At 37.6% G+C, this 26,853-nt stretch overlaps 1 protein-coding gene across 1 annotated transcript in view; it reads left to right on the plus strand.

The window, feature by feature from the left end:
- astn1 (astrotactin 1) overlaps window positions 1-26,853 on the plus strand; it is a 377,251-nt gene that overhangs the window by 119,638 nt on the left and 230,760 nt on the right. The window contains exons 9-12 of the mRNA XM_026312724.1: window positions 962-1,046; window positions 7,375-7,449; window positions 11,589-11,726; window positions 18,252-18,402. Of these exons, the coding sequence (XP_026168509.1) occupies window positions 962-1,046; window positions 7,375-7,449; window positions 11,589-11,726; window positions 18,252-18,402 (449 nt within the window). The remainder of the gene's footprint in view (window positions 1-961; window positions 1,047-7,374; window positions 7,450-11,588; window positions 11,727-18,251; window positions 18,403-26,853) is intronic.

Here is a 26,853-nt window from a genome sequence, read left to right on the forward strand (position 1 = left end):
GTTTTGAGTCAGAAGGTGAAGTGAAGCTCACCTCAGGTTTTTTATGCCTTCTGGAAGCAAGCAACAAGAAAAAAGCTGTGATCGACTGATTTCCAAATCTGACAGAAAATTTATTTTCTCTTCTTTTTTTCTGAACTTTCTCCTTCCACTCTGTCTTTGTATTTTCTGTGTACATTAAATGAATAATAATAACAGGATAATTGCAGTTCTCAAATTACATTTTCAACCATAGAGGTTCCTCATTTCACAGTCCATGATTTCTTTGCCTTTCTTTGCATTCACTCTGTCTCCACATTTTGCTTCATGTTATAAAAGGCAACTCGAACACAGGACAACCTTAATTAGTGTGCAAATACAGTGTTTGGACAACAAAATCTAAACAATTCCTGTGTCTTCCTGACAATACAATTAATAATAGGGTTAAGACATTTACATTTTGCATCAAAATGTATAAGAAAAATACCTCACTCCTCTCCCACCTGTGCACAGCTGACCAATCATGGGTGTGAATGGTCCATTGTTAATCTGGGAAAGTTACAGAAATGGCCATCTGACAAGCAGTTTGAATATAGACCCCACTTAAGAATTACTAAACACAAATGTTTCTACATTTTATTTATTTGAATGTAATTATGTTCTGTGTAAGTAATGTGAGTGCCTTGTAGCCTAACTCTATTCTGAATGACTGCTGTTGTAATTCAAAGAAGCTGCTTTAATTTTGGTCTGTGTTATTGCCAAATAGGAATTCATGGCACTGCTAAGAAACAGGTTATTTTTAGGCTATTATGTGCATTAGGGTCAGAAAATTAAAAATAAACGATTTCAGTACTCTAACTGCTGTAGCTTTGGGGAAACTCTCTTTAAGTAAAACAAAAGGAAAGGAGCAGAGAGAATAATCCAATTAATTAAAAAAGGCTCAACTATAATGAACACGTTTGAATCTCTGTGTTTCTGTTTGCAGGAGAATGTCTTTGCCTGGATGGCTACATGAAGGACCCAGTCCACAAACACCTCTGCATCCGCAGTGAGTGGGGGCCCAATCAGGGGTAAGTTGTGATTATTACTTCAGGATGGCTTATGATTTCTCCTTATCAGGCCGAGAAGAAATGATAGAAACATAAAGAAATATCATTTACGAGGAAATCATCCCCACACATTGACCAAGCCCAAGCTATTGATACTGTAAATCAAAAAGAGCTTCGATGTTGCCCTTGCCAATTAATATTTGGAAATTTACAAAACTACACAGATGCATAGTTAATAAAGATAATAACTTTTATTTACATTGCACCCTTTGCAAAGGAGCTTTTTCATCATAAGCCATCAACTGTTACTATAGGTAACTTAAAGTCACTTCTAAAATGGACAGGCAACAAACCAAATGAGGCCAGGATTGGAGTGAAATGATGTTGTCTGTTAAAACCAGTAAGAAGCCCACTTGCATTCTGGAATAGTTGGAGGCAAAAGAGGGACTTGTGAGTAACACCAGAAAGAGGGGAGTACCAGTAATCTAGCCTGGAGAAAATTAATGCATGGATGATATTTTCCAGGACAGATTTTGTAAGAAATGTTTGATTCTGGTTATTGTTCATACTTGATGGAAAGAGGATTGGACAACTTTGTTAATGTGTAGGACAAAGTTGAAATTGGAGTCAAAAATTACACCTAGATTTTTGCCTGTTGGTTTTTCACAAACGGAAAACAGGTCAAGACAGATGGCACTATGAGGAGCTGGGAAATTGAACACTACAATTTTCATGTTTGAGTTGTTAAGTTGGAGAAAGTTTTGTGCCATCCAACATCCCTGTGACAGTCAACAGAAGCAGATAGGCTTCTAGGGTCATTGGCTCTCAGTGGAAGGTATCTGTGGGTCATCTGCATGACATGACATTTTTAATATGACCAAGTGTAAATGGAAAAATAAAATTGGACTAAATTTGAACCCTGCTGTACACCAGAGGTAATGTGGGCTGTGGAAGATATGTGATAACTGGTAACTGCAAAAAAGAAAGAAATGAATGGTTCTTTCTAAAGATATGAATGAAACCAATTTAGTGCAGCGTCCTTGATGCCCACCCAGGTCTCAAGACGGTCAATTAGGATGTTCTGATCGACTGTATCAAAAGCTGCCCTATGGTCTAAAAGAATGAAAAGGGGCTTCTCTCCTCTGTCGACCGATAGAAAAGGTCATTGGTCACCTTGAAGAAGGGCAGTTTCTGTTCTATGTAAAGCTCTAAAACCAGATTGAAATTTCTCAGAGGTCATTTTGACCCAGTAAAGCTAAAAGCTGGGTGAAAATCACTTTTTATAAAGCTTTACATAAAAAAGTAAGTTTGGAAATTGGTCCAGAAATTGTCAAAAAATGAAGGATTAAGTTTGGGATTCCTTAAGAGAGGATGCAGTACAACTTGTTCGAAAGGGGTGAGTTCAGATTCTATTACCTTAAATAAAACGTAAAGATGTGAGAGGTTTGTTAAAATTAGGTTAGAAAATAATGAAGCTCAGGCCTCTGTAACTAATTCACAGGGAAATTGGAATATATCATAAAACCAAGATGTTCAAAAGAACTAAAATTGCTGTTTTTTACAACAATCGGTGTGCATTTAATAGCCTTTCTGTTAATAATAAGCATGATGTTATTTTTTGTGGATAGTGCTCAGTAACTTATTTGCTTGATTAAAATAACTATAAAAGATTCTTGAGCTTTACACATATCACACATATTCTAGTCAAATTTAGGTAGTTTCTGTTAGGCAAGACTCAGAGGTCAGTTTTTGCTCATCTGGCAGCCCCATCTGCAACTTTGATAGCTGCAGCTTTGCCAAGTACATTAGCATTAGTAAGCCTGATATAAGCCGTTAACCTACAGTATGTTGTATATGAACAAGAGTTATTCCTCAGCCGAGGCAGTAAACACAGCACAAGGACCCACCAATAAATCTTCTGAATTCAAAGCTTAACAGGATATTTAGTAACGTTAACTGTGATAAACAGCAGCACCCTGGCTACATACTGATTCTCTCAGACTAGAGCCTTGTGCAGAGCCACTAACTCTGATATAGCGTAGCTATTTAAACTGTGACTCCCTCAAAGGGCAATACATGTGATTGTAGTGACTGTCAAAGCTCCCCCAGACTCCCTGCTTCTCTAGCAGAGAAACGCAAAGTCCAAAGACAGCTTCTCTTTAGTGCTGACTGTGTCCATACTATACTGGGCAGGTCAGTCTCTTATTTGACCCCTTAACATTCCTGTGACACACCACATATCCACCATGGATGGAGAATGAGCCATGCTTCTACTCATTGCTTCCTCACTCCATTTTTACACTTTTTAAATATGTTGAAAGAGACCTGAACGTGAGTGTGTAGATTATAAATAACAATAATGACTAAGGCCATGACAGTAAATAAAAATCTATACAGTTACCTAAAATAGGCCATATAATAAAAGCCAAATAAAAAACATTGAAGAGTTCTGTCTATACATGTGCATCTCAATAAATTAGAATATTAACAAAAAGTAGATTTTTTTTCAGTAATTCAATTCAAAAAGTGAAACTCATATATTATATGGATTCATTACACAATCTGAAGGGAAGTGACTTGTGTAGCCAAGTATGGTGACCCATACTCAGAATTTGTGCTCTGCATTTAACCCACCCGAAGTGCACACACACAGCAGTGAACACACACCCGAAGCAGTTGGGGGGTTCGGTGCCTTGCTCAAGGGTCTCGACTTAGTCATGGTATTGAAGGTGAAGAGGGCTGGCTATTCACTCTGCCCCACCGACAATTCCTGCTGGTCCTGAGACTCGAACTTTCGGGTTACAGGTCCGACTCTCTATCCATTAGGCCATGATTGACCCCAATCTGATATATTTCAAGTGTTTATTTCTTTTAATTTTGATTATTATGACTTACAGCTAATGAAAACCCAAAATTCAGTATCTCGGGAAATTAGATTATTACCTAAACCCAATAGAAAAAATAATTTTTAACACAGAAAAGTATGAACACGCACAGCACTCAATACTTGGTCAGGGCTGCTTTTGCATGAATCACTACAGCAATGTGGCATGGCATGGAGGGAATCAGTCTGTGGCACTGCTGAGGGGTTATGGAAGCCCAGGTTGCTCTGATAGTGGCCTTCAGTTCTTAAACCTTAAACCAGGTATTGGTACTTTTGGCAGTGTGGGCAGGTGCCAAGTCTGAAGCCTGAAGTGCTCTAAAACTTTTTGTACTTAGCCCAGGTAAGGCGCCTCTGACAATGTCTCTGGTTCAAGAGTTGCTTGAAGGAATGCGACACTTGTAGTCCAGGTCCTGGATACGTCTGTGTGGTGGTTCTTGAAGCACTGACTCCAGCTGCAGTCCACTCCTTGTGAATCTCTCCCAAATTGTTGAATAGGTTTAGTTTCACAATCCTCTCAAGGTTGCAGTTATCCCTGTTGCTTGTGTACCTTTTTCTACCACATTTTTTCCTTCCATTCATCTTTCCATTAATGTGCTTAGATACAGCACTCTGAACAGCCAGCTTCTTTAGCAATGACCTTTTGTGTCTTACCCTCCTTGTGCAGGGTGTCAGTGCTCATCTTCTGGTCAACTGTCAAGTCAGCTGTCTTCCCATGATTGTGTGGCCTACTGAACCACAGAGAGACCATTTAAAGGCTCAGGAAACCTTTGTAGGTGTTTTTGAGTTGATTATATGATTATAGTCTGACACCTTGAGTCTCCAATATTGTCATTTTCCCAATATTGTCATTTTCTGAGATACTGAATTTTTGGTTTTCATTAGCAGTAAGTTAAAATAAACCAAATTAAAATAAATAAACACTTGAAATATATCAGTCTGTGAGTAATGAATATATATATGAGTTTCACTTTTTGAATTGAATTACTGAAATAAATCAACTTTTGATATTATAATTTATTGAGATGCACCATACATACATATATACATATACACACTAGTGTACATTTCCAAACTCTTCACTCCCTCAACTCTCTTCTTGCTCTTCAGATACTGTGTTTTACTATTGCATTTTATTCTCCTTAATTTTTAATATACCTCTATTTCTCATGTTTAATACAATGGTTGGCCTGGAAGTGCAAATACACACACAGAGACACAGGAAATCGCATGGCGGCAGGATATGCTTCTACATCAATGAAAGGTGGTGTACAGATATAACAGTGTTAACAGAATGCTCTCCCGATCTAGAAGTGCTGTTCATTAACTGTGAGCCATTCTATTCACCGCGGGAGTTTCATTCGTTCATTCTCGTTCTCACCGCACTCGAGCCTGGCTTTACAGAAACTCGCTAATCAGATCACAGACACAGAGCAACAGCACCCAGACTGTTATAATCATTCTTGGGGACTTTAATAAAGCAAATCTCTCCCGTGAACTGCCAAAATACAGACAGCATGTTATATGTCCCACTAGAGACAGCAATATACTGGACCACTGTTACATCACAATAAAGAATGAATACCACTCTCTCTCTGATCACTGTTTAGTTCATCTTACACCAACTTACAGGCAAAAACCTAAATCTGCTAAATCTGTAGTAAAGACTGTAAAGAGATGGACCAACGAAACAGTGGGTTTTACAAGTCTCTTTCGACTCCATTGATTGGAGTGTTTTTGACGCTGCCTCCACCGATCTGGAAAAGCTCACAGAGACTGCAGCTTCATATATCAGTTTCTGTGAGGACATATGCATTGCCACCAGGATTTATTTAACATTCAACAATGATAAGCCATGGTTTACAGCAAAACTCAGACAGCTCAATCAGGCCAAAGAGGATGCCTACAGAAAATGGGACAGAGTCTTGTACAGTCAGGCCAGGAACACACTGAATAAGGAGATTAGCACTGAGGTGAATCAACAACTCGCTGAAGACCTGAACGAGTTCTACTGTAGACTCGAAACACGGGACTGCGCTTCATGCGCAACTGTAACATCTGGATAAATCAGGGACTTATGTGTGGATCCTGTTTGTGGACTTCAGTTCAGCATTTAACGCCATCATTCCAGTCAGACAGCTGACTAAACAGAGGCCCTGGCGGGGAGCAATGGTAGGTATAAAGACACAAAGAGAACACAGGTTAAAGTAATCAAGACTGAGAAAGGTAAAGATACAGAAACTAACTGAGGGAACACAGGAAATAACTACAACACAAGAGTCCCAAAGAGGAAGTCTGTAGTGAACCATGACAGTATTAACTTTTCAAGTTATTTACCTGTTTGTATTCAGTAGCATTTTTTAGATTAGCTAAAAAAAAGGCTCGTGTGCTCATACTGGTGCATGTTCATCCTGTGCGTCATACAAGATACAAATAAAGCTTGTGATCAAACACCTTTCTGAGGAAATCATGAGAATGAATAAACAGGTGGCTTTGAGATATGTGCTGTGGACTGGTACTAGCTTTTATTTCAAAATTTTTATCATACAGTGATATAAAAGCCACCAAAATCTCATGCTATATTCTTGACTATAACTTTACCAGAGTGTGGCTTGCAGCAGGCAGAGCCTGCCATTTTCTCTTTACTTTGACTGTATCACACCAACCTGCAATTCTGAAAACATGGATTTTTTTTTTTTTTTTTTTTTTTTTTGAAGACATCTGAATTTCCTCTTTAGCCCTTCAAACTGTGCACCTCTGTATCTCATTTCCCTGGTGCTTTCCTCGTGTCCCTGTCACTGTTTGACAGAGGAGTCACCCTGGGGTGGCTTAAATGTTTAATGACCACAGCCTGTGGCATGGAAGCCGCACCCCTCTTCCTTGATGTTCTTTCTGCTTACAGTAGTGTAGGAGTTTGCTCAAAATGACATCAGGCCCCTGTCAGTTCTCCTCCTTACACTCGCACTTTGCAGGCTGTTTAGTCCCTGAGCTGCCACTCACCATTAATCTCCATCATTCTCCCTCTCTCATTTCTGCCTCTTGGCATCTGTCTTGTCCCCTTACTGTTTCTTTCTCTCTCTTACTCTTTAATTCTCTTTTTCCATCGTCTGCTCTCTCCATCCCACTCTCCCTCTTTCTGTCTCTTTCTCATATTCTGTCTCATCATGTCATCCTCTCTTATCCCCTCCCATGTTAAATAGATGTAAGCCAAAGTCACATTGCACGTCAGCTGTCGGAGAACACATTTTTCAATCAGCATGTTTACAGACAACATACATCACAATGCTGCTTGTGATTTGTGAGGTTCAGGAAGGCAGGAATAATGCAAGTTCGGCATTGCCTCTGAGTTTAAAGGGTTTAGATTATGAGAATGGGTGCACTGAAGAATGTAACATTTCTCTGGCTTTGATTTTAACACAGTTTTATACCCTCTCTTCTTTTTCTCTCTTTGTCTCTTCATCCGATCAGTCCCTGGCCTTACACCATCTTCCAGCGCGGTTTTGATCTTGTGATGGGAGAACAACCTTCTGATCGCATTTTCAGGTAAGGGGAACTTTGTTTTATCTGACTACATTTACGTTTATCTACTACATATGACTACAAGGCACTGCGCAATGTAGGATGGAAAAAAGCTTGTATAGTCAAATAACTTGCTTTAATTCTGGTTTCCTTGATGGTCTTTGCCTTATGTACCAGATGGTTTCAGTTTTAAAGGTGCTATGTAATGGAGTGAGATTTAGAATTAGGTTTAGGTGAACTGGGGGGATGCTGATTCATTTTTTTCTCTAGTCAGATGTGTGTTTTTATGGTAATTTTTACAGCCACATGTTTGTAGAGTTGATTGGAAAGTAACTTTTTTAAAATGTGATCAGTCTTTTCTTCACAGCATTGTGACTTAAATTTAAATTTGCAGTGTTTGAAAACTTTACTCCATTACATTTGTCATACATTTCTAGGTTTACCTTGGATGAGGTTGCAATTAATCTATATTTTTCTTACTGTTAGCAATCATATTAAAAATAGCAGAACCAACAATATTTTAGTCTGTTTTTTTTTTTCCACCATGTTTGTGGAACCTGACCCAAGTCCAATGTAAGGTCAACCCTTAAAGCCACTAAAATCAATATTTTCATTAAAACTGTGTATCACAAAAAATGGGTCACTTGCAGTAGTGAACCTACAGAGAATCACCATCATCAGTGGTCACCTTGGATATACTGAGCATTATAATGAGTTTCAGCTCAAATATTACAACAATATATTGTTTTCAATATCATCAATATTTTTAATTACTTAATTATTTTAATTGGTGATTATTAATGAACACACAATGGTTATGGTGACAACCTCTGAATGTAAACACTGCTTACAAGAAAATTCCACAGGGTACTAGTTTAAACTGTATTTTATGGGTTGTATTCAGTTTAAATTACATGGTTCATTATGATTTTAATCAAAACTTCTTATCGGCCAATATGGTTTAACATTTATGCTTGTAGGCTGCTTTAAGGCTCTGCTATGCTACTTTATATATCTGTAGTGGTGGCAGTGTGTAAGGCTGCTCTTCCACTTTTTTGCTGCATTTTTCATAAAGATAAAAAAATAAATTCTCATACTGGGGCTTTATATTAGTTGTCCACCCTTTGATAAGCTTTTGAGATGCAGTCTTTTAGCACAAATCTATTTTTGGTGCTCTCATAGTGCTGCTGTCAGCTACAGCAGGCAGTTGTTTTCAGTGAGCAAACTCCAAATAACTATTACACCTGCCTGCTCAGCACCATGCAGCAGTTATTGACCAGCTAATGGTGGAGTAAAGGCCAAAACAGAGTGAATATTAGACTTATAGCCAATGATTGCTAATGGTGCTGCTGAATGTGTAAATAAATAATAATGACTCTATGCCATGCGCTACGTCAAATGCGTTAGCAAAACCTTGCTGATATCAAGCAGAGACAGGGTAATGGTGGCCAAAGTAATTTAAATTTTGTTTATGTTTAGCTCTTATTTAATCTTCCCCAAAATTATGATTAATGGATAAATGTTCTGCTCTTTGCACCAGTTGTTCCCAACCAATAAAGCTGCCTCTTGGCAACTAGCTGGTGAACACATTTATGGTGTGGATGTTGCTATGCTATGCTGAGTGTTAATGTTACTCCATGTTTGCAGGTAAATTTAATAGGCAGCTATGAGCTAACATGTCTATTTCCTAATACCTTCACCATGAAAACCACGCAGGGCGATAATATGTTGTTGTTTCGCACCTTGTTCTCAAGTGGTGAAAAACTTCTTCTACAGATATAAGTGAAATGTAAAAATCATTTTAATAATGTGCTATAGTTTTTAGTGACAGGGACTGGGCCTTAAATACAACATATATATGGGATACATTCTTGATTGGAAGTCCCCCTTTTCATGTTCACGGGGGACCATTTCAAAAAGAAACACAGAGCAGAGACAGAGGGACCTAACAATGTTTATAATGGTTTTCTATCTCAAAATGATTCGAAAAATATCAGCTCTAACAAAGGATGTGATACTGCCTCATTATAAGTCTCCAGCTCCCTCTATGACAGTACAGCAGCAAAAACAACAAAAGACTGGCTGTGCTACTGCTTACAACAAAAAGCAAGCCCATACAGTCCATGTGGGTATTCTTTTGGCTGTTAGCATTGTCTTTACCTTGGTGACAGAAGGAGCCTGGCATCACAGTAATATCGCTAAGATGTGCTTCGATACATTGCTCTTGCTGTTAGGATCTTTTCTCTAAGAAGCCTTTTCCTCCTCATTGTCACCAGCTGCACAGTTTAAATCTCTCTGCCCACAGACTGCTCTCACCTAGCCATCTTCTCTAATTTATTCTCTGTCCTTGAACTTTACCAAGCAACCCTATTGGCTACAGATGTTGGGAAGAACTTGAATGTCACCCAGTGCTGGGAGAGTCATCATCTTGTTTTGCTTATCACATATTACCATTACACACAGAAGCAAATGATGCAATTAGAATTACAGCTATATGTACAGTGAAATGGAACAATGTGAACTTGAGGATGCTGAGAAAGTCAGCATAAAAACACACAGCATTTTCCATTCGTACAGTGTTGTCTGCCAGGGGCTCCTCTGGGTTCTGCAAACATGTTTTCCACTCGGCAACAATTTTCTCATGGGGACTCTTAGTGTTTTCCACCTCCAGTATCAAACAGGGTGAATCAAATAAGTCATATAGTGGCATACTAGTCCCCTGTTGTCCATTATAATGTAGTGCTTGTTAAGTGGCTGCTAATTTGTCCTGTGGTCACACATATACGTCATACTGCATCATAGGGAGTTTAAGTTCCCCTGCTGCACACAACCCCATAAGAAATGGTGAAATGAGAGAGGTGGAAACAGTTTATAACAGAAATAATAAAGAAATATTAGCATGTTAATAGACGTATCACATAAAAACTAGGCCAGTGTTTTGCAGTAAATTGGAGAACACGAGCACTTTGATCAACTAAAAATTTGACTTTGAAACAAAGGGAGTAATTGGGTGGATGTAATTAAGTGGTTTAATACATCCCCCACAACCCACTCGCCTTTTCTTATGCTAAGTTAGCATTTTATTAAACGCAAACTGAAGAATTGTGAATGAAGAAATATGTTTAGTCTGCATAAAAATGCATGTTAACCATTTAATCAACAAGTTCTCTTTCGTGCTACAAATATGCATGTATAATTCATCAGCACTAATAAGGCATTAGATGTTAATCAGCGTGGACTGTTTGACTTAAAGTTGATATTAAAGTATTACATTTCATCTGCAGAGTGGCTAAAGATTGATGATATCCATTGACTCACAAATAAAGAATTGTTTTAAAGCCTTTGTTCCAGACATCTGTTGTTTATAGATTTATAGCCGTTTTATCTCAGAGGAAACTCTTCTTTGCCCCCCCCCCCCGTTTTTCTCCCTCAGTTTCCTTATTCAGTATGCAATGTGTCCATTAGAACACCGTGTCCTTCTGCTCAAGAAAGAATTATGATAACTTTACTGCGAGGTAAAATAAATGATGTTGAACCAACTTGGTACCATCACTGATACAGCAAAAAACATTCATCTTTAAAAGGTAGTCATTTTGACCTGACATGGTGATTATTTTGCTCCTATGGAGGACTAGGCACTGATGCAGCATCTCTAATTTTACACCTGAAGATGAGTTTATTTGGAAGTTGTGTTTTATGGATTCTCTGTTTTTCTAAAGTTTGGGAAAACAACCTTGATGATGTCATAATTTGGCTTGGAGCCTGCAAACTTCGAGTTGAAGGATTGTGCCACTGTATAAACCTGGGGTAGCCTGCAAGTCATGGGCATTAACAAGCCCTCACCTCCCATGATGCCTGTTGCATTATGGGAGGTCCTAGGTTAAGAAAATTGCTCCCAGGTCTGCTTACTTATTGAATGAAACATGAAACAGGCACAGCATGTTTGCTAAACCCTAACAATCCTGTTTCAGAGTTACACATGATCTGAATGTTAAGATTAATGCAGGCTGACACTTGCCATTCTTCTCTGTTCTTTTTATTGTTGTTACATTTGTCACATGCCATTTGTGCATGCCACTGACTTGACTTTGTTTGAAAAGGTTTTTAGAAAAACCTCTACCTGTAACCTTTCTCATGCCATGCACCCTTCCCGTCCTCTGCAGGTTCACATACACCTTGGGAGAAGGAATGTGGCTGCCATTGAGTAAAAGCTTTGTCATCCCCCCCGCTGAGCTCGCCATCAACCCCTCAGCCAAGTGCAAGACAGACATGACAGTTATGGAGGACGCAGTGGATGTACGGTGAGAGATGGCATTTAACGGTAGCCCTTTCACCCCCTGGGTGTAGTGTGTAGTGATGATGTTTCTGAGACATGAAAATAGAAACTCCATTTGAAGAAATGGAAGGTTTTATAGCTTTGACGCAAAGTAGCATTATGCTGACTGCTGCACTAAACTGAACAGGATTACAGTGTGTTTCCTTCGAATGAATCTGAAGTATGAGTAGCAAGATACTGCCTACTCTGTCTTTTATAGTCTCTGATGAAGCTTCACTTAAGGTAGATATTATGGTTTTTTTTGATATAATATAAATATGTAAGTATTTCTCATGGCCATCTTTCACGTCCCACCCACCCCAACCCACCTGGTTATCTTACTGTTCTGTATTCTCACAGCCTGTTCTTCAATTTACTATAGCTGCAGTGAGTCTTAAGTAGTCCTGTGATGTTGATGCATAAAACTAAAAGATCTAACACAAAATCAATTACAAAGGGGCAGAAAAACCAAAGCAAAAAGAAGAAGAAGAAGAAGAAGAAAGAATTACTTGGCAATTCAAAGCCATAAAGAGCACTTCAGCTGTTAAACGGTTCATGACTCCTCCAAAGAAAATCTGCTCTTTTTGCAATGACTGTGTTTGTGGCTGGGCTGTGCAGAGAGCCGTAACAGAACAAAAACAATACTGCGGTAATAAACTGACAGCAGCAACACACCAGAGTTCTTTAGCTGTTCTGCTTTGCTAACACTGGGGCGGAGCTTAAAGATGATGATGTTACTTAGTTCAGACAGTTTCATAATAAGACAGACGTACTATCCCTTTCAGTGACATTTGAAACATCACACCATCTTTGGGAGTCCATGAAATAGGCTGAGGAAATTTCAGGAAGTAGAGGCTGTTTTATTTTGTACTCAGTTTCACCTCCAGCACAAATATACATAACTCTCTCTGCCCATTGTTACTTTTGCTTCATCTCTTGGATAAAAAATGCCACCTATGCATGTTGGGCAGGAACGAAAAGATTTTTAATTTTTTTTCCTTAAGCCATTTCTGCATCCTGCATCATTTTTCACACACTAAGTCACAGACTATACTGATCAGTTACTGTAAACCAATTTATATTTCATCAGGTAATTGATTAATTATGTGTAGTATATGATAACTGATGGCGTTATAAGGAGGGCTGGTTAAGTTTTTCTATGGCAGTATTCCTAACCAAGGTATTGTCATTTTGTATGACTGATTACCCGATGTTCTGACGTCTGGGAATGAAAGCAGCCTTTAGGACAATGTCTCTCCCTTGTCAGTGACATTTTGGGAAAAGTACATTCATAATAGGTCTTTCACAAGCTTGTAAACTGGAGGCAATTTTAAAAGATGACCAGGAAATCAAACTGAACATGAAGCGAGGCTCAGCTGAAAAATGAAACCAAGCCTTGAGAGGTTGAATACCATTAGGGGAAGAGAGAATTTAATTTCATTATTTTTTCACCTACACAGGATAATTGAATTCTTTTAAACATTGTAATAGTCATTTGACTTCTCCCACTATGTTGAACTTGGTCTGAGAAAGAGTCACTATCACAGAGAAATTGCATCACACTTGTCTGTGCTTTTCATTACAAATGAACTCAATACATGTTGCCTGAAAACGTACACTAGCAAATGCTCCTTTATCTGAAGAAAATGTGTGTGCTTGTTGTGTGCTTGCCAGCTGGTTGCTAATGATTTGAGAGTGCAAGCTGTAAAGGTATGCAGACTACTGATGGCTGAGCCACACTTGGTTAAAACCATTTCAATTCTCAGAACCGGAATGAAAGTGAAGAAATTCATATGTTTTAGCCTGCGATTGACAGGAGTTATATGCAGGTGCAAAATGTATTTATTTAAATAACTGGAATTACAGCAGCATTAACCACAAAATGTTAATGTTTGTCACATCCTTTGCCTGAACAGGTCTGTTATATAGATTTTTAGACTGTGTAAAAGAAAACATGCCATACATAATATTTTGATATATAGTGTAGCAGTTATTTTTTTTCTCATCAGAGATCACAGCAGCAGTTCAGAGAGTTTCCTTTTTTCTGTCATATTGTCTTTTATCTGTAAAGGCTTGTGAATTTAAATGACTTGTATATTAAGATGCTGAAGAGATTATGTGTGATCGATTAATTGTATGTACATTTGCAGGCTGGTAACTCTAGTAATTAATTGGACAATATTGGAACTGAATTTACATGGCGTACTGATGTTCAGTGCCATTTTTGGTTCTGTACTGCGGGATGGAGAACAGGGGGGTGTTACTGTGAGTTATGAGGGAGTAGCAAATCCAGCTTTCAGGAGAACAGAGTTTGTGTCATGTCAGAGGCTTCTAATGACTGCATTAAAATGGCTGAATTTTGTTCAGGGGTGCCAGGGAACTGTCTTATACAAGCTAAGATGCTGGCATAGCTGAATGGGAGCCATTATTCATTTTAGTTACATGTGGTCCTTTCCTGCCACGACAAGTCTGCCTGTTGTGAGAAAATCTATAATAAAAATAATCTTAGTAAAAAAGATGATGGATATTAACATCTTCATTAATACTTTACAAGTTTTAATGTATGTATACTTCTGTAAAACAAAATAAAAGTCTATAGTGTGCAGCCTTTGGGTCCTACAGGCTCGAAGCCCATTGAGACAAAGCTACATGTGATTATGTTTTCCTTCCCAAATGCTTAATTAGAAAGATTTTTAGAGGCCTAAAGTAATGGAATTATTCAATGTTGTTCACAAAAGAGTAAAAAAAAAAAAAAAAAAAAAAAGCAAACAAAACAACCAAACAAAATTATGGAAAGTGTTCTCTTTGTTTCCCCACTGACAAATACATGGAAATGAATGCAGCTGTATTTTTATTTTTTTATGAATGTATCAAACATGTATTTAACAGGACTGCATTTCATTCTGTTTAAACATCCACACATTATATTCTGTACCCCCTACTTGGTGTTTACACTTTTCCATTCCCACCTTTTTAACATTTTATTTTCATTTGGCAGCTTTCTTCAAGACAGTGTATAAATAACTAATGTCCCTCTGATCTATGAGCTGATGAAGGCTGTCTTCAGCTTTCCCCAGGGGCGAAAAGAGAACACTGCTAACACCTTGAAGCTGCTAATTTTCTCTGCTTTTGAGCTGCATTCCCCCATGTTTGATAATCATTTGTCATTCTGTCTTGCTCTTTGGCAGACAGATAAATATCAATGATCTCCCTTTCTGTCTTCATGGCAGTCATGAGTGGATGGAAGATTTGGCTTTGGTTGTTCTTTTCTTAATGTATTTATCTGTGTTTCTGCAGAATCGCTGTTGTTAGATTATCTGTCTAACCATTGAATTTTTTGTGTTTCTTCTTATATTTCAGATGTTTTTAACACTTATAAGATGTGTGATGTGCAGTGGATATTAATTTTAAAGTTGCTCTCTGTACGAATTGCTTGTAATCTTGCATTCACATCTTCTAATAGACTTTTGGAAGGTACTACACTTGGTCTTGGTACTCTGCACTGGAGGTTGCAGATATCCATTCTCACCATGATCTTCAATTTCAGGTCAGCTGCTCTTGTGTTGAGCTTGCAAGTTATTATTAGGGCTTGGTACTCGATCTCGGAGTGTGGGGTGATGATGTCGTCCCCCTCTGACCTGTCGTCCTGGCTCCCCCTTGCTCTAGCATTTGTGCCTTTCCTCATTAATCTCCACTTGTGACAACAGGTGCTTCTTGTGGCTATTGGAACACAGAAATTTTGATGTTTTTTCCACCAGTTCCCTATCCTCAGCGCTCGCCAATGAATGTCTTCTTTCAGTAGCCCACTTGTGGTCAGACTGTCCCGGTTTCTCAATATCTGGCACAGACCTTGTTGGTCCGGACAACGCCTGAGCCGGCATGATTCTCTTAGTTCATATCTCTCTCATATCAGAGGTAGGCAGGGTAAAGTGTGAGGAGGTCTTGCCTAAGGACCCCTACCAGAGGCAGGGCACAGCAGGGATTTGAACCCAGCTGTGGTACTTTTCAGTGGTGAATATGAATGAAAATGTGAAATGAATGGTTCTTCATATTGCTTGTTTCAAGTTTAACCCTCATGCTGTTAAGCTATCGAAGTTAATGGTATGATAATTGAAGTTTACTTTTGTTGCCTCTCTAAGTGCAGGCAGCTGTCTTGAAAAACATGTTAAATGTAAGAGGTTGAATTATTAGTGCTCTTTTTTCTGTTTTGAATGAATGCACCTTTATTATTTATTTTAAAGAATTTTACCTTTTCGCTACATATTTTCTTTTATTTTCCATTTGGGTATTTTACAGTTTAGGTTCTCATTCTGATAGCTAATTAAAGCTGTTGTGTTATCTGGTACTGACTGTAACATCAGTTATGTCACTTGTGTAACTCAGACTTTCCCTGCTTTCTGCAGCTGCAACAAAATGAACCCTTCACATGAAAGGGAAAACTTGAATCTTACTCTGTTATACTTAACAAAGCTGTCTGGTCTGCTAAATTTGCATGCTAAGGTTAGAATATAATGCCGGTGGAATCAAAATAATAAGCATGCTTATTCAAACCAGATGTGCCTGCAAAGTCATTTGATCAAATGCCATTACCCATAGACACTGTACTGTAAAATATCCTGATGAAGGTTAACAACAGATTTAAGATAAACTGTTTGATGCTACTAAGTTTTTTTTTACTCCTAATGGAATAAATGATTTAGATTTTTCTTGATCCCATGGTGCTTCCTTTAGTTTAGTAATATTTGTTGGATTAGTCTAAGAACTGCGAATTGGCTATATTTTCAGAACTTTGATACTGCAAACACTGTTACCAATAGTGACCGTTATCAACATGGCTTTGAACACTTTTTAAACCCTGGGCCATTTTGTAAGACTTTTTATATAAAAAGAACTTATGATCAGAAAACAGCAAAGGTAATACAAAATACTAAGTTATCGGTTCATAATGCAACATTTATTTCTGCAATTCTCTAGTTGGTCTTTCAGTGAATTGTAATGGTAGAGGAATAGGATTTATACTGTTCAGCTGAAAGTAAATGTTCTGGCAGGATGAATGTTCTAGCAGCCAAGTATACTTGAGGTACCAAAAGTTAATAGTATTCACTTTAATGTATTTTATATTATTTGAGCATATTTATTAATGCATTATTGCATTTGTCACTTTAATGTTGCAGCTGGTTAAGTTGGATCTAATGTTACCTAACATACAGTATATGCTTAGAGTTAATTTACATACTGCTGGGTAGTTTAGGAATTTCATACTGTTTTATTCATCTGACTGAAAGGTAACTGGTAGCTGAAGTTACAATTCAAATGGATCACAAAATAGCAGAAAACATTCAAGTACTGTAAAGTACAGATACCTCAAGAGTCTACTTAAGTACAGTACTTGAGTACTTTGTTGCTTTCCATCACTGAGCATGTAGTCTACATTAAGGAGCTCTCAGAATTTAGGGAAGAAATCATCTTTATTAAACTTTTTCCTAAGCTTCATGTATTGTCTTGTGCGACATTAATTGTAAATTGTGTTGCACACAATCTGTGGATGTGTCTTGACTATAATTGGAGCTCCCAAATAATTTAGCATTCACACTTGCTGTGAGTTTCATCATCTGCTGAGGCTCTGCTCAATAGGTCCCCTCTGAGTAAATGACAACAAAGCAATGGGCAATTATAATAGAAAAATTGGTCTGTATGATAACATCAAGTTGACAGTGAAAGGGAAGGAAACTGAATGTCTTTTCTCTCAGGGAAAGCAGGAGAGTATGTGGTCTTGGTGAAAATAAACTTTTGTGAGTGCCTGAGAGGGCATCATTGTCTTGAAGGCAAGGTTCATGGCAATGCTATTCCACAAGTTCTTGTTTATCAGCAACTCTGTTCTTTTGCAGAAATAACTTGGATTTAGATTCCATCAGAAAACACTAAGCTCCTCTCTGCTTCATTATTTACTTACACCGATCTCACATATGTATCTCACATATGTCTTTCTCTTCGATGATTTGCCTATTGACCTTGCATCAGGTATACAAGGAAAAACCACAAAAACCACAGACACATAAAGTCTCTGCTCTGAGCAATTAAAGCAATGAATCCAAGGCACATTTTATCTCTTAATTCTACTTTGCTCTGATACTTACCATAACAGTTGAACAGTGAAAAGTTGTACCTTTTCTTTCATAATGATTACACATTGGTAAAAAAAGATAACACTTCATTAAGTTAAATAGAGATTGATATGTCAGAATGTCAATGCTTTGACAGTTTCTAATTATTCCCAAGACACATTAAACTCACATTAACCTCACCATTGATCACAGATTCATATTTGTGTCTTAAGTTTGCCAGAATTGATGTCTTTGTCAAAAATAACCTGGGAGTATTTACTTCTCTGTGAGTGAATCATATGTGATATTTACATGGACATTCCTCAGCAGTGATCCCCAACACATACACACAAAACATACAGCTAAACAACTAGTAATTATTTGTCACTGTTTCTTTTCCATTACAGAGAGGAGCTAATGATCAGCTCATCCTTTGACTCTCTGGAGGTTCTGCTTGACTCTTTTGGACCGGTGAGAGACTGCACAAAAGACAACGGAGGCTGCAGCCGCAACTTCCGCTGCATAGCTGATCGAAAGCTGGACTCCACGGGATGTGTGGTGAGTTGTCTTTATTTTTTTGCAAAACTCTGCCTGGAAGCTTCCATACATTAACTGCAGTAGCAGAACATGACCTTTCCCTCAGAGTGTTGTGCAAGTTCACACTTCACAACAACTGGCTCTAACTACTGTTCATATAATTTAAAATCAATGTTCATAGTTCACGATTTAGAATTTTGAAATAATTTCACAGCCCCAGAAGTGAGCTAGTTCATGTTCATTATTATTATTTATAAATAAATTGCTCTGAGCAGTAGAAAACTTTATTTTATTCGGTAGAGCCTCCTCCTACCCATCCATCCACAGCCCCCAGGAGCTGTGTTTCCTGAATCGCCAGTTGCTTGGGCATAATAGAGAATAAAATGGTGGTTGGAAGCAATATCATTTACAGTCCACCATGCACCATATTATTTTTATTTTTATTTTATTTTTGACTGTTTTGATCACATGTATGTTAAAATACACTCTGGAGGTAATCACCTGTGAAATACTGAAATAATAGGGCTTGGGTATTTTGCCTATCGCAGCTCTGCTTCACAATGAGAAGGAAATTAAACTAATACAGGTTTGAAGTAAACAACATGCAGTTTCTATTAAATAAATGAATTCATTTATGGAATGATTTCTGCTATGGAGGCTGTTTTATGTGAAATATACTATGGATATTAGTGGTATACACCACGATATAATGCATTATGTTCCAGTAGATCTCTGTAAATACTCTGTCATTGTCTCCCCACTAGTCCCTCTCCACTTTACGGTTGGGCTGTCTGCTACAGCTCATTTTGAGTCTCGTGTAGCACAATTGGATGGTGTATCACTAAGTGCAACTAAGATGTTGCAATGGAAAATAAAAGAGGCAATCCTAGAATTTGTAGAGGAAACTTGAGTAGGAGATTTGAATTTATGTTTCAGTCATTCAGTCATGTACTGAACTGAGCCTTTTCCATTCATGTTCACCACCTTGCATGTTATGATGCACATGTTGCAGTTCAACGTTCGCAGAGATATTTCAGCATGTTCATTCACTGCCCTCAGATTATATGCATTACATATTGTTATATACATTATACACCTATACATTAACAAAATACAAAGTACTATACTATACAGTCTGTACTTGTCCTCTTAGGATTGATGTGGTATGAGACCATGACACCGCCTCTACCTTCATCAAACCTTATGGATGTGTTTTATGAATATTTTCTTGTCTTTCTCTCTGTACATGCAGTATATTCATAAGCACATTTGTTGACAAGATGACACATATCAAAGACAAGCAGCAGACCTGCACTCTGTAATGTGTCTGAATAGACATTTTGACTTTGCCTCTTGTCTCATATGCCTTCTAGGCGGACAACACATTCATTACCTCCAGGTGGTGCTTAGTATCTAGGAAATGTAGCAGCCAGGTTTGTTTTCTTCTCCATCTGTTGGGGAGTCTTGTTATTTGCTGAATCTTAGCGCCGTCTGCTAGTGTTTTGCTTCCCCTAAATCCCCCACTACTATTGATAAGCTGTCAGGCACCACCAAACCACTAAACAATTTAATTTCTTTTCGAGTACTTTGATGCACTTGAGTAGAGGCTTTCAGGTGGGCTGGGAAGATGCTATTCATGCAGTTCTGTATGCTTCATTTTATCTCTTATAATGCATCTCAAGGAGGGGGAACAGTCTGTGAGATGCTCTTTTTAATGGGAAAATGTTTCATTTATAGATTACACGCATGTCCAACGATTATATCCAGTATGTCGGTTGTATTGTAAACATTAGCACAAAAAGACTAATTATTATTTTGATCAGTGGACAGATATGCAAAACACAGCCCAGTTATACTGAAGGATTATTCTCTTGATGGTTCATCGTCTGACTTTAATCACTAAGCTAAAACATGAGTAGGCTGTAGGCTGATTTCAGATTAAATTTTACATACATGCCATGGCTAAAACAGGCATTTACGTCTTGCTACAATAACATGTCATTTAAACTGAGGATATACTATTTTTATTTCTGCAGTGCCCTTATCAGATGTATTTGTACTAATGGTGCTCCTTTAAGCTTACATACAGTCATGCAACTTTAATAGGACCTTAAAGATTCAAATGCAAAAAAAAACGAAAAATGTGCACAGAAATATAAAAGGTGTAAGGTGTTTTACATTTTACAGTAATATTAGAAAATGTGATATGTACTCTATATCAAAGTGTCTTTTCATTAGAAAAAAACAACTGTAAAGCCACTTACACAACTTGCTGTGTTATTTTGCTAGGTCATTTTCATTAAGTTCTTGCCCTCGGAACAAATACAAGCTTTCAAGGTAAAGTGTCTTTTAAAGTAGCGTATTGAACCAACGCCATGTGACCCTTGTTGATCATGTAAAATCTATAATTAAATGTTTCCTTGGACAAGAATTAAAATTGTTTTGTTTTGCCTAAATATGTATTGATACATTGCTTATTAGCAAATTCAACAAAGGCTAAGGGTATTTTTTTATCTTTACTTTTATTTTTTTGGTATTTCATCATAAACTACAGTTGGACAATGACTGTTTCCATGACATTTAGTAACCTCCTCACATGACTTTCTGTTGTAAGTGTCAATTAAATGAGAAACCTGGTTTCCATAATCAGGGTGGAGGATTAGAGAAACCTGATTTCCCCAGGAAGATTACTGCTGGAGAACGCTGATTCCTCTGCCATCATAACATGTAACTAAGTTTCTAATCAGCCTTTTACAAGTGTACATGTGCATGACAAAATCAGCAGACAGGGAAGGTAGTGGAGTGGAGAGCTTGGATGAAAGGAAAGCTCATTACATGTAGTGATGAAAGTTTGAGTATTTGTTAAATTCAGACAGTTTGCATGATAAAAGGCATTTCATTCTACCTGCTTGCCTGTCTGTCTCTCTCTACGCTATTAGTCTGTTCAAAAAAAAAGAAAGTAAAAAAAAGTAACCATATCACTATACTACATTTAAACATGCCCCTTTTTCACAGCATAGCCCAGTTTCTCTGAGTAACCAGGTTATGTAAGTGCATGTTAAACACACTGAAAGTCAAACTTTGATCTGATGATGGTCAAAGTTGATGGTGCTACAGGAGCAGTCAGGAGAGCAGGAACATTTTTTTTTTATTATTTCTGGTCAGGGGGTTATGAATGTTTGTACAAAATTTTTGAAATTACTTTATACACTATGAAAGGAGTCCACTGAGTTGCAGCAACATTGCACTGGAATGTCAGAGACCAAAATATCCCTCCAATTTCCATCTTGTACCTACAGATGACAGGGCAGAGATTTCTAGCTTAGACTTTGAAGTCTCATCAGCATTAAATTTTGTTTTACATAGTTAAGACTTTCACTTCTCCCCACTCTTTCTTTGTGTGGCAAAGCACTTTAATATCCATATAATTTGTAGTGATTACTGGATGCGTTTAAACAACAGCTTGTATTCACCGGTGTTTAGAAGGATGTTATTTTATGTTGCACTGTGTTGCAAATCCTTGCCAAAAGTGCCTGAAAAAAATCCAATTTCTTCCCCGTGAAATTAGTCTCACATGGATCCAAAGAGAAACAGTGAAAAGATTTCTTGCCAACGCTTTGAGGTGTCATGAGACACTCCTTTTGTATTCTATTAATTATTTATTGTTCTGTTATATTTCCATCCCTGTGAGCATGTTGAAGAATACAGCGATATAAGAACCTTTGCAAGAAGAAGGGTAAAGAGAAACAAAGCAAATGTCTCTACTTAGAGTACTTCTCGTTTCTCTTCCTGGTTCCCTGTCGTTTATAAATGTTCACTCAGCTCCACTATAGCCACAGATGAAACTGAAATGCATACATAAATAAATCTGATTCACACTTCAGTAGAGACCCACTGAGAAGAAGCTGGACAAGAGAAAAAGTGATTATGTGAACAACATGAAGGGTTTCCAGAGGTACCTGAAAACAGAGCAGATACCCCGAGTACCTTTTCTGCCATAGCTCAGTAACTGTAGCTATAAAAAACAGAGCAGTAACACGTCTGCCGGCAATGTCTTCTGGGAAATTCTTGGCTTGCACTTTGAGTGCAAGAGTAGAGTGTGTGCAAGTAGGAAGTAAGTTGGCAAGCAGATAATCCATCCAGTGGTTTTGTTTGGGCTGAATAAAATCAGGCTCAGACAGGTCAGGTTCTTCTGAGGCCTGCTGCGGCTACAGATGTCAGATTTTGTCTTTTGGTTGTTGGTACATTTAATTTATCCATTGCCACCCCAATGAAAAGAGAAATTAAAAAAAAAAAAATGAAACAAAAAGTGCTTCTGAAAGAAATCACCAAACCTACCTTTAATAAATGTGAAATGGATGAAATCACCAGGACATGCTGAACAGTTAATCGTGTTAACAACCCATCTCAGAAATACTGTGAGAAAGCATTTTGACTTTGACACCTGAAATGTATATGAAACAACTTTGACATAATACTACTACAAAAGCAAATCTGATAAAATTTAAATGACCATTATAGTCAATTCCATAAGTGCAAGTTATGTGTGTTATATGACTTATGTGCTCTCATTGCTACAGTCAGAAAGGCTGTGTGGTTCCTGTGAAGTGAGTGCTGTAAAGCACTTGCTGCACCATATGCTGCTGGGTAATAACTGAAAGTGGCTTAGCAATATGTTTTTCTAACTCCTCTCTCCTCTCCTATGGACTGTTGTGCCTGCCCAGTCAGATGAAAACGATCAGAGAGGCTTTAGCAACATGAACCTGGGATATAAAGGATATAGGATTCCATCTCCAGTGGAAATTATGCCCTCAAACTCAAAAAAATGTGTAAAAAATAGAGATATATTAAGCAGTGATAATGTAAATGTTAGTAGTAAGTATCGTGATGTAATATTCTTGCTGGTGCAAAACATGATGTATTTTGAGAGAAGGTTCTTGTTAGGATGTGAAAACTGAATTAAGTTTTACTTTGCTCAACAGAGAGCAGGTGTTCCTCACATTAATTACAATTAAACATTATTAAAAACAAAGCAGCAAAACAAACACAGAAAAGGATGATTTTTCCAACATAACCAGTAAAAGTAGCTACTATTCAAATATGAGGGGGTTGTTCGCTCACATTGGATCAGTGTTCTTTATAGTTTTGAACTTCAGTTGTTTCATTTGAGGATATATATCCTTTGCATTTGGCTGACATCAAAGTACCCTATATCCTTAAGCTGCTGTGAGATTACACTGGACCTATTTTTTTTGTCCCAACCTTTCTTAGTTTTTATCCATCCATCCATCCATCCATCCATCCATCATCTATACCCACTTATTCCCTCTGTTTTTATTTTCATTTTATTTTATTTTTTCATTTTCTCTTTTGTTTCTCAATTTTATTTCCTGGGTAATGACTCCTATTCCATTAGTAATATAAATAGACCTTAAGAGCTATATTGCAATTTATTGCGCAAGAGGCAGTATTTCAAAGATGGAGTTCAACTGTGGCTCCAGTAAAAATTTCCCTAATGAGTCTTTTGATGTAGCATTTTTCACTTCCTTTTTTAAGCTTGGTGATCTTATCCTGCTCCTAAACTCCATTCATCTGAGCTCTATTTCAGCTCCTGAATATGCCTGGAAGTCGGTCCCAGGTGCTGCTGCTGCTGCTGTCTTAGTAAATCTGAGAGTAATTACACACAGATTGCAAGCACAAATTGAGTGAATGAGGAAGCACAAATTTGCCCTGCACTTTTATTTATGTATACCTGGCCCTGAATTAAAACATTTATCAACCACAAAAGACATGTAGACAGACGTACGCAGGTAACTTTTTTGCAATAATAGAGAAGGTGACTATGATGTAGCTGCATCTTGGTTAGCAGGTTATATCAACCAAACATCTGATAGATTAGCAATGTCTAGCGACTGTAGTAATTATGACACAAAGATAGGTAAGAAAACAATGGACCTTCCTGCAGTTTCCTGTGTTAAACTTTTATTCATTACTGTTTCACTAACATAACCACATGTGTAACAACTGGAGCAAAGGATATTTTATTTTAAACCATAATCCTTCTCTGGACCTACTTTTGTACTTTTTGTTCTTCACTTTAACCAAGTAGTTTTTGTGCTTAAATCTAATGAAATTGTGACCATAATTGTATCTATGTGTTTATGATTCTTGCCTTGATGAGTAAGGTCTAAGCATGCCGCTGGAAGGGTCTAATGAGCATATTCTAGAGTATAGACAAATAATATGTAATGACTTTTAATATGGAGGACTTGTCCCTTAAATATATATATATATAAATAAGCTAAGCGAGTGATCTTCATCCACACACAAATCCCAGTCCTGTCCATCACCCTACAGCTCCACTCCCAGCTGCCATTGCATATATTACTGTGTGTTTTAGTAATTATCTTGTGACTGTCTAGCTTATAAATGAGTCTCTCATCCGTCTAATCAGGGTGGTAAACTGGCTGGGCCCCAGCGCTCTGATTCTACCCTAATCAATTAACACCTTGTCTGAGTCCGTGCTGCCAGTATCTGTTCTGTCTGTGTTTAATATCTTTCCTTGTGTGAGAGTCGACTGATGCTGGAGGTCTGTCCTGACTGACCCACTTCGTCTCACTGATATATTGCACTCCTGGGGAGACGTAGCGCACAACGCCTATGGAAGTGAGACTGTAATAATCACAGGATGATTGTGAGATTAATTAGCTTCGTCTTGTCACTTGTCTCGTCCTGCAAAATGCCGGGAAAACAAGAATGTTCTTGACAGAACAGATTGCCATCAGGACGAAATAAGACTAGCTAGGCGCCACCCAGACAGCCCATACACTGTGTGGCTGGATATAAAAACCTGTTCCATACCTGTTTTATAATCACTCCTTTAGATTATAATAAATTACAGCTAGTTTCCCACTGCAGCACCCAACAAAAGGTCAAGTCATCATTTAACGTGAATAGTGGGCTTTCACAGAAATGCTCACTCAGATTTTGACACATTTTACTATTTATATTGATAAATATAATCCTTATTAACATGTGCATTTCACTGGAAACTGTAATAACTAACAGTTTAAAGCATCTCTTAGCCTGGATATCAATGAATATAAGTGAGCACCTCAGGTAAAGCAGTGCAAGCTGAGTAAAGCTGTCCAAAAATGCTGCTGTTGATATCAGAATAATTGTCTTTGTCTCAGTAATTAGTGCCCTGGTTGATCATAGTTAACTGTATTGGGGTTTAATTCCAGGGCAGCTTGCTGACTAGCCAAATGGGCTGCTTAATCATCTGCACATGCCTGGTTGGTTTTTATGTGTGAAAATGTGGGTCAGTGTTAATAAAGCATGTGTCCATGTTAGAGAATTTGTGGCACACAGCCGATGACTGGAATTTTATGTATTATAGGAATTAAACAACAAGATACACTAACTGCTGCATGATAATAAAGTAAATTGTGGTCAGTTGCTCAAAAAATGTTCCCAAAAATGAGTATGAAAGAACATTGTCAGGGATTATTGTGTATGTAGTGAACCTCTAGACTTAATTACACATACCCAGTTCACGTCAGTAATTATCTTAATGGTGCATTTCCATGAAGTTGGAAAACCTGTAAGAAAGAGATTAAAAAAGGAATTATCTAAGATATCCAGATTAGGGGTGGTTCCCTAAGTGAAACTAGGTAGAATCGTTTTTGCTAGATATTCAATGCATTACAAAAATGTTCATGTTTATCCACCTGTATCTTCTCCTCCCCGAAAAGTAAAATGAATTACATGTGTGAAGGATTTTTTGTGGTCCATTGAACTAAAAATATAGCATTAGATTCAGAAGTATTGCTTGTCATTAATTGGGTTGTTATCCAGATGTTTTTATGTGAATTTTTAACATACACATAAAAATTTTAAATTTGAAAAAAATCTTGAAATATCACGAAGGAGTATTTACATTTGCCTGAGGTGGAAATTGGCATCTTGAAGAAAGTAAAGCATGACTAAATGACAGCATTTTAATTATGAGGTACAGTATGTGTGACTGTAAGGTACTGAGCTGCAAGGAAAAACAACCACATGAATTTCACAAAAGGAGGACTTTATTCACCCAAAACGACCAAAAATGACAATTGACAAAATATCCAATCATGTTATGGGCCCATAAAAGAGGTCAAATGAGCACAACTCAACTCAGGTAATATAAACTGAACAAGAAAATGACTGACTAAACCAAATAACTGAACAAAGACACACTGACCTAACAAACTAGGCACAAAGGCTGATCAGGCCGTTCGCAAACAAGAGGGGAGTTACAAACTTAAACCTAACTAAGTGAGCAATAAACACAAATGAACAAATCATTTAAGTCAGTCACTTAACCAAAACCAAATCTAACGCAGAACAAAAAAATACAACAAATATAACTTTATCTCAAAGAAATTAACAAAATCTCCAAAAAACTAAAAATATCCAATCTCCCCTATTTGT

The sequence above is a fragment of the Mastacembelus armatus genome, chromosome 17 (genome assembly GCF_900324485.2).
Source record: "Mastacembelus armatus chromosome 17, fMasArm1.2, whole genome shotgun sequence".
Taxonomy (NCBI): domain Eukaryota; kingdom Metazoa; phylum Chordata; class Actinopteri; order Synbranchiformes; family Mastacembelidae; genus Mastacembelus; species Mastacembelus armatus.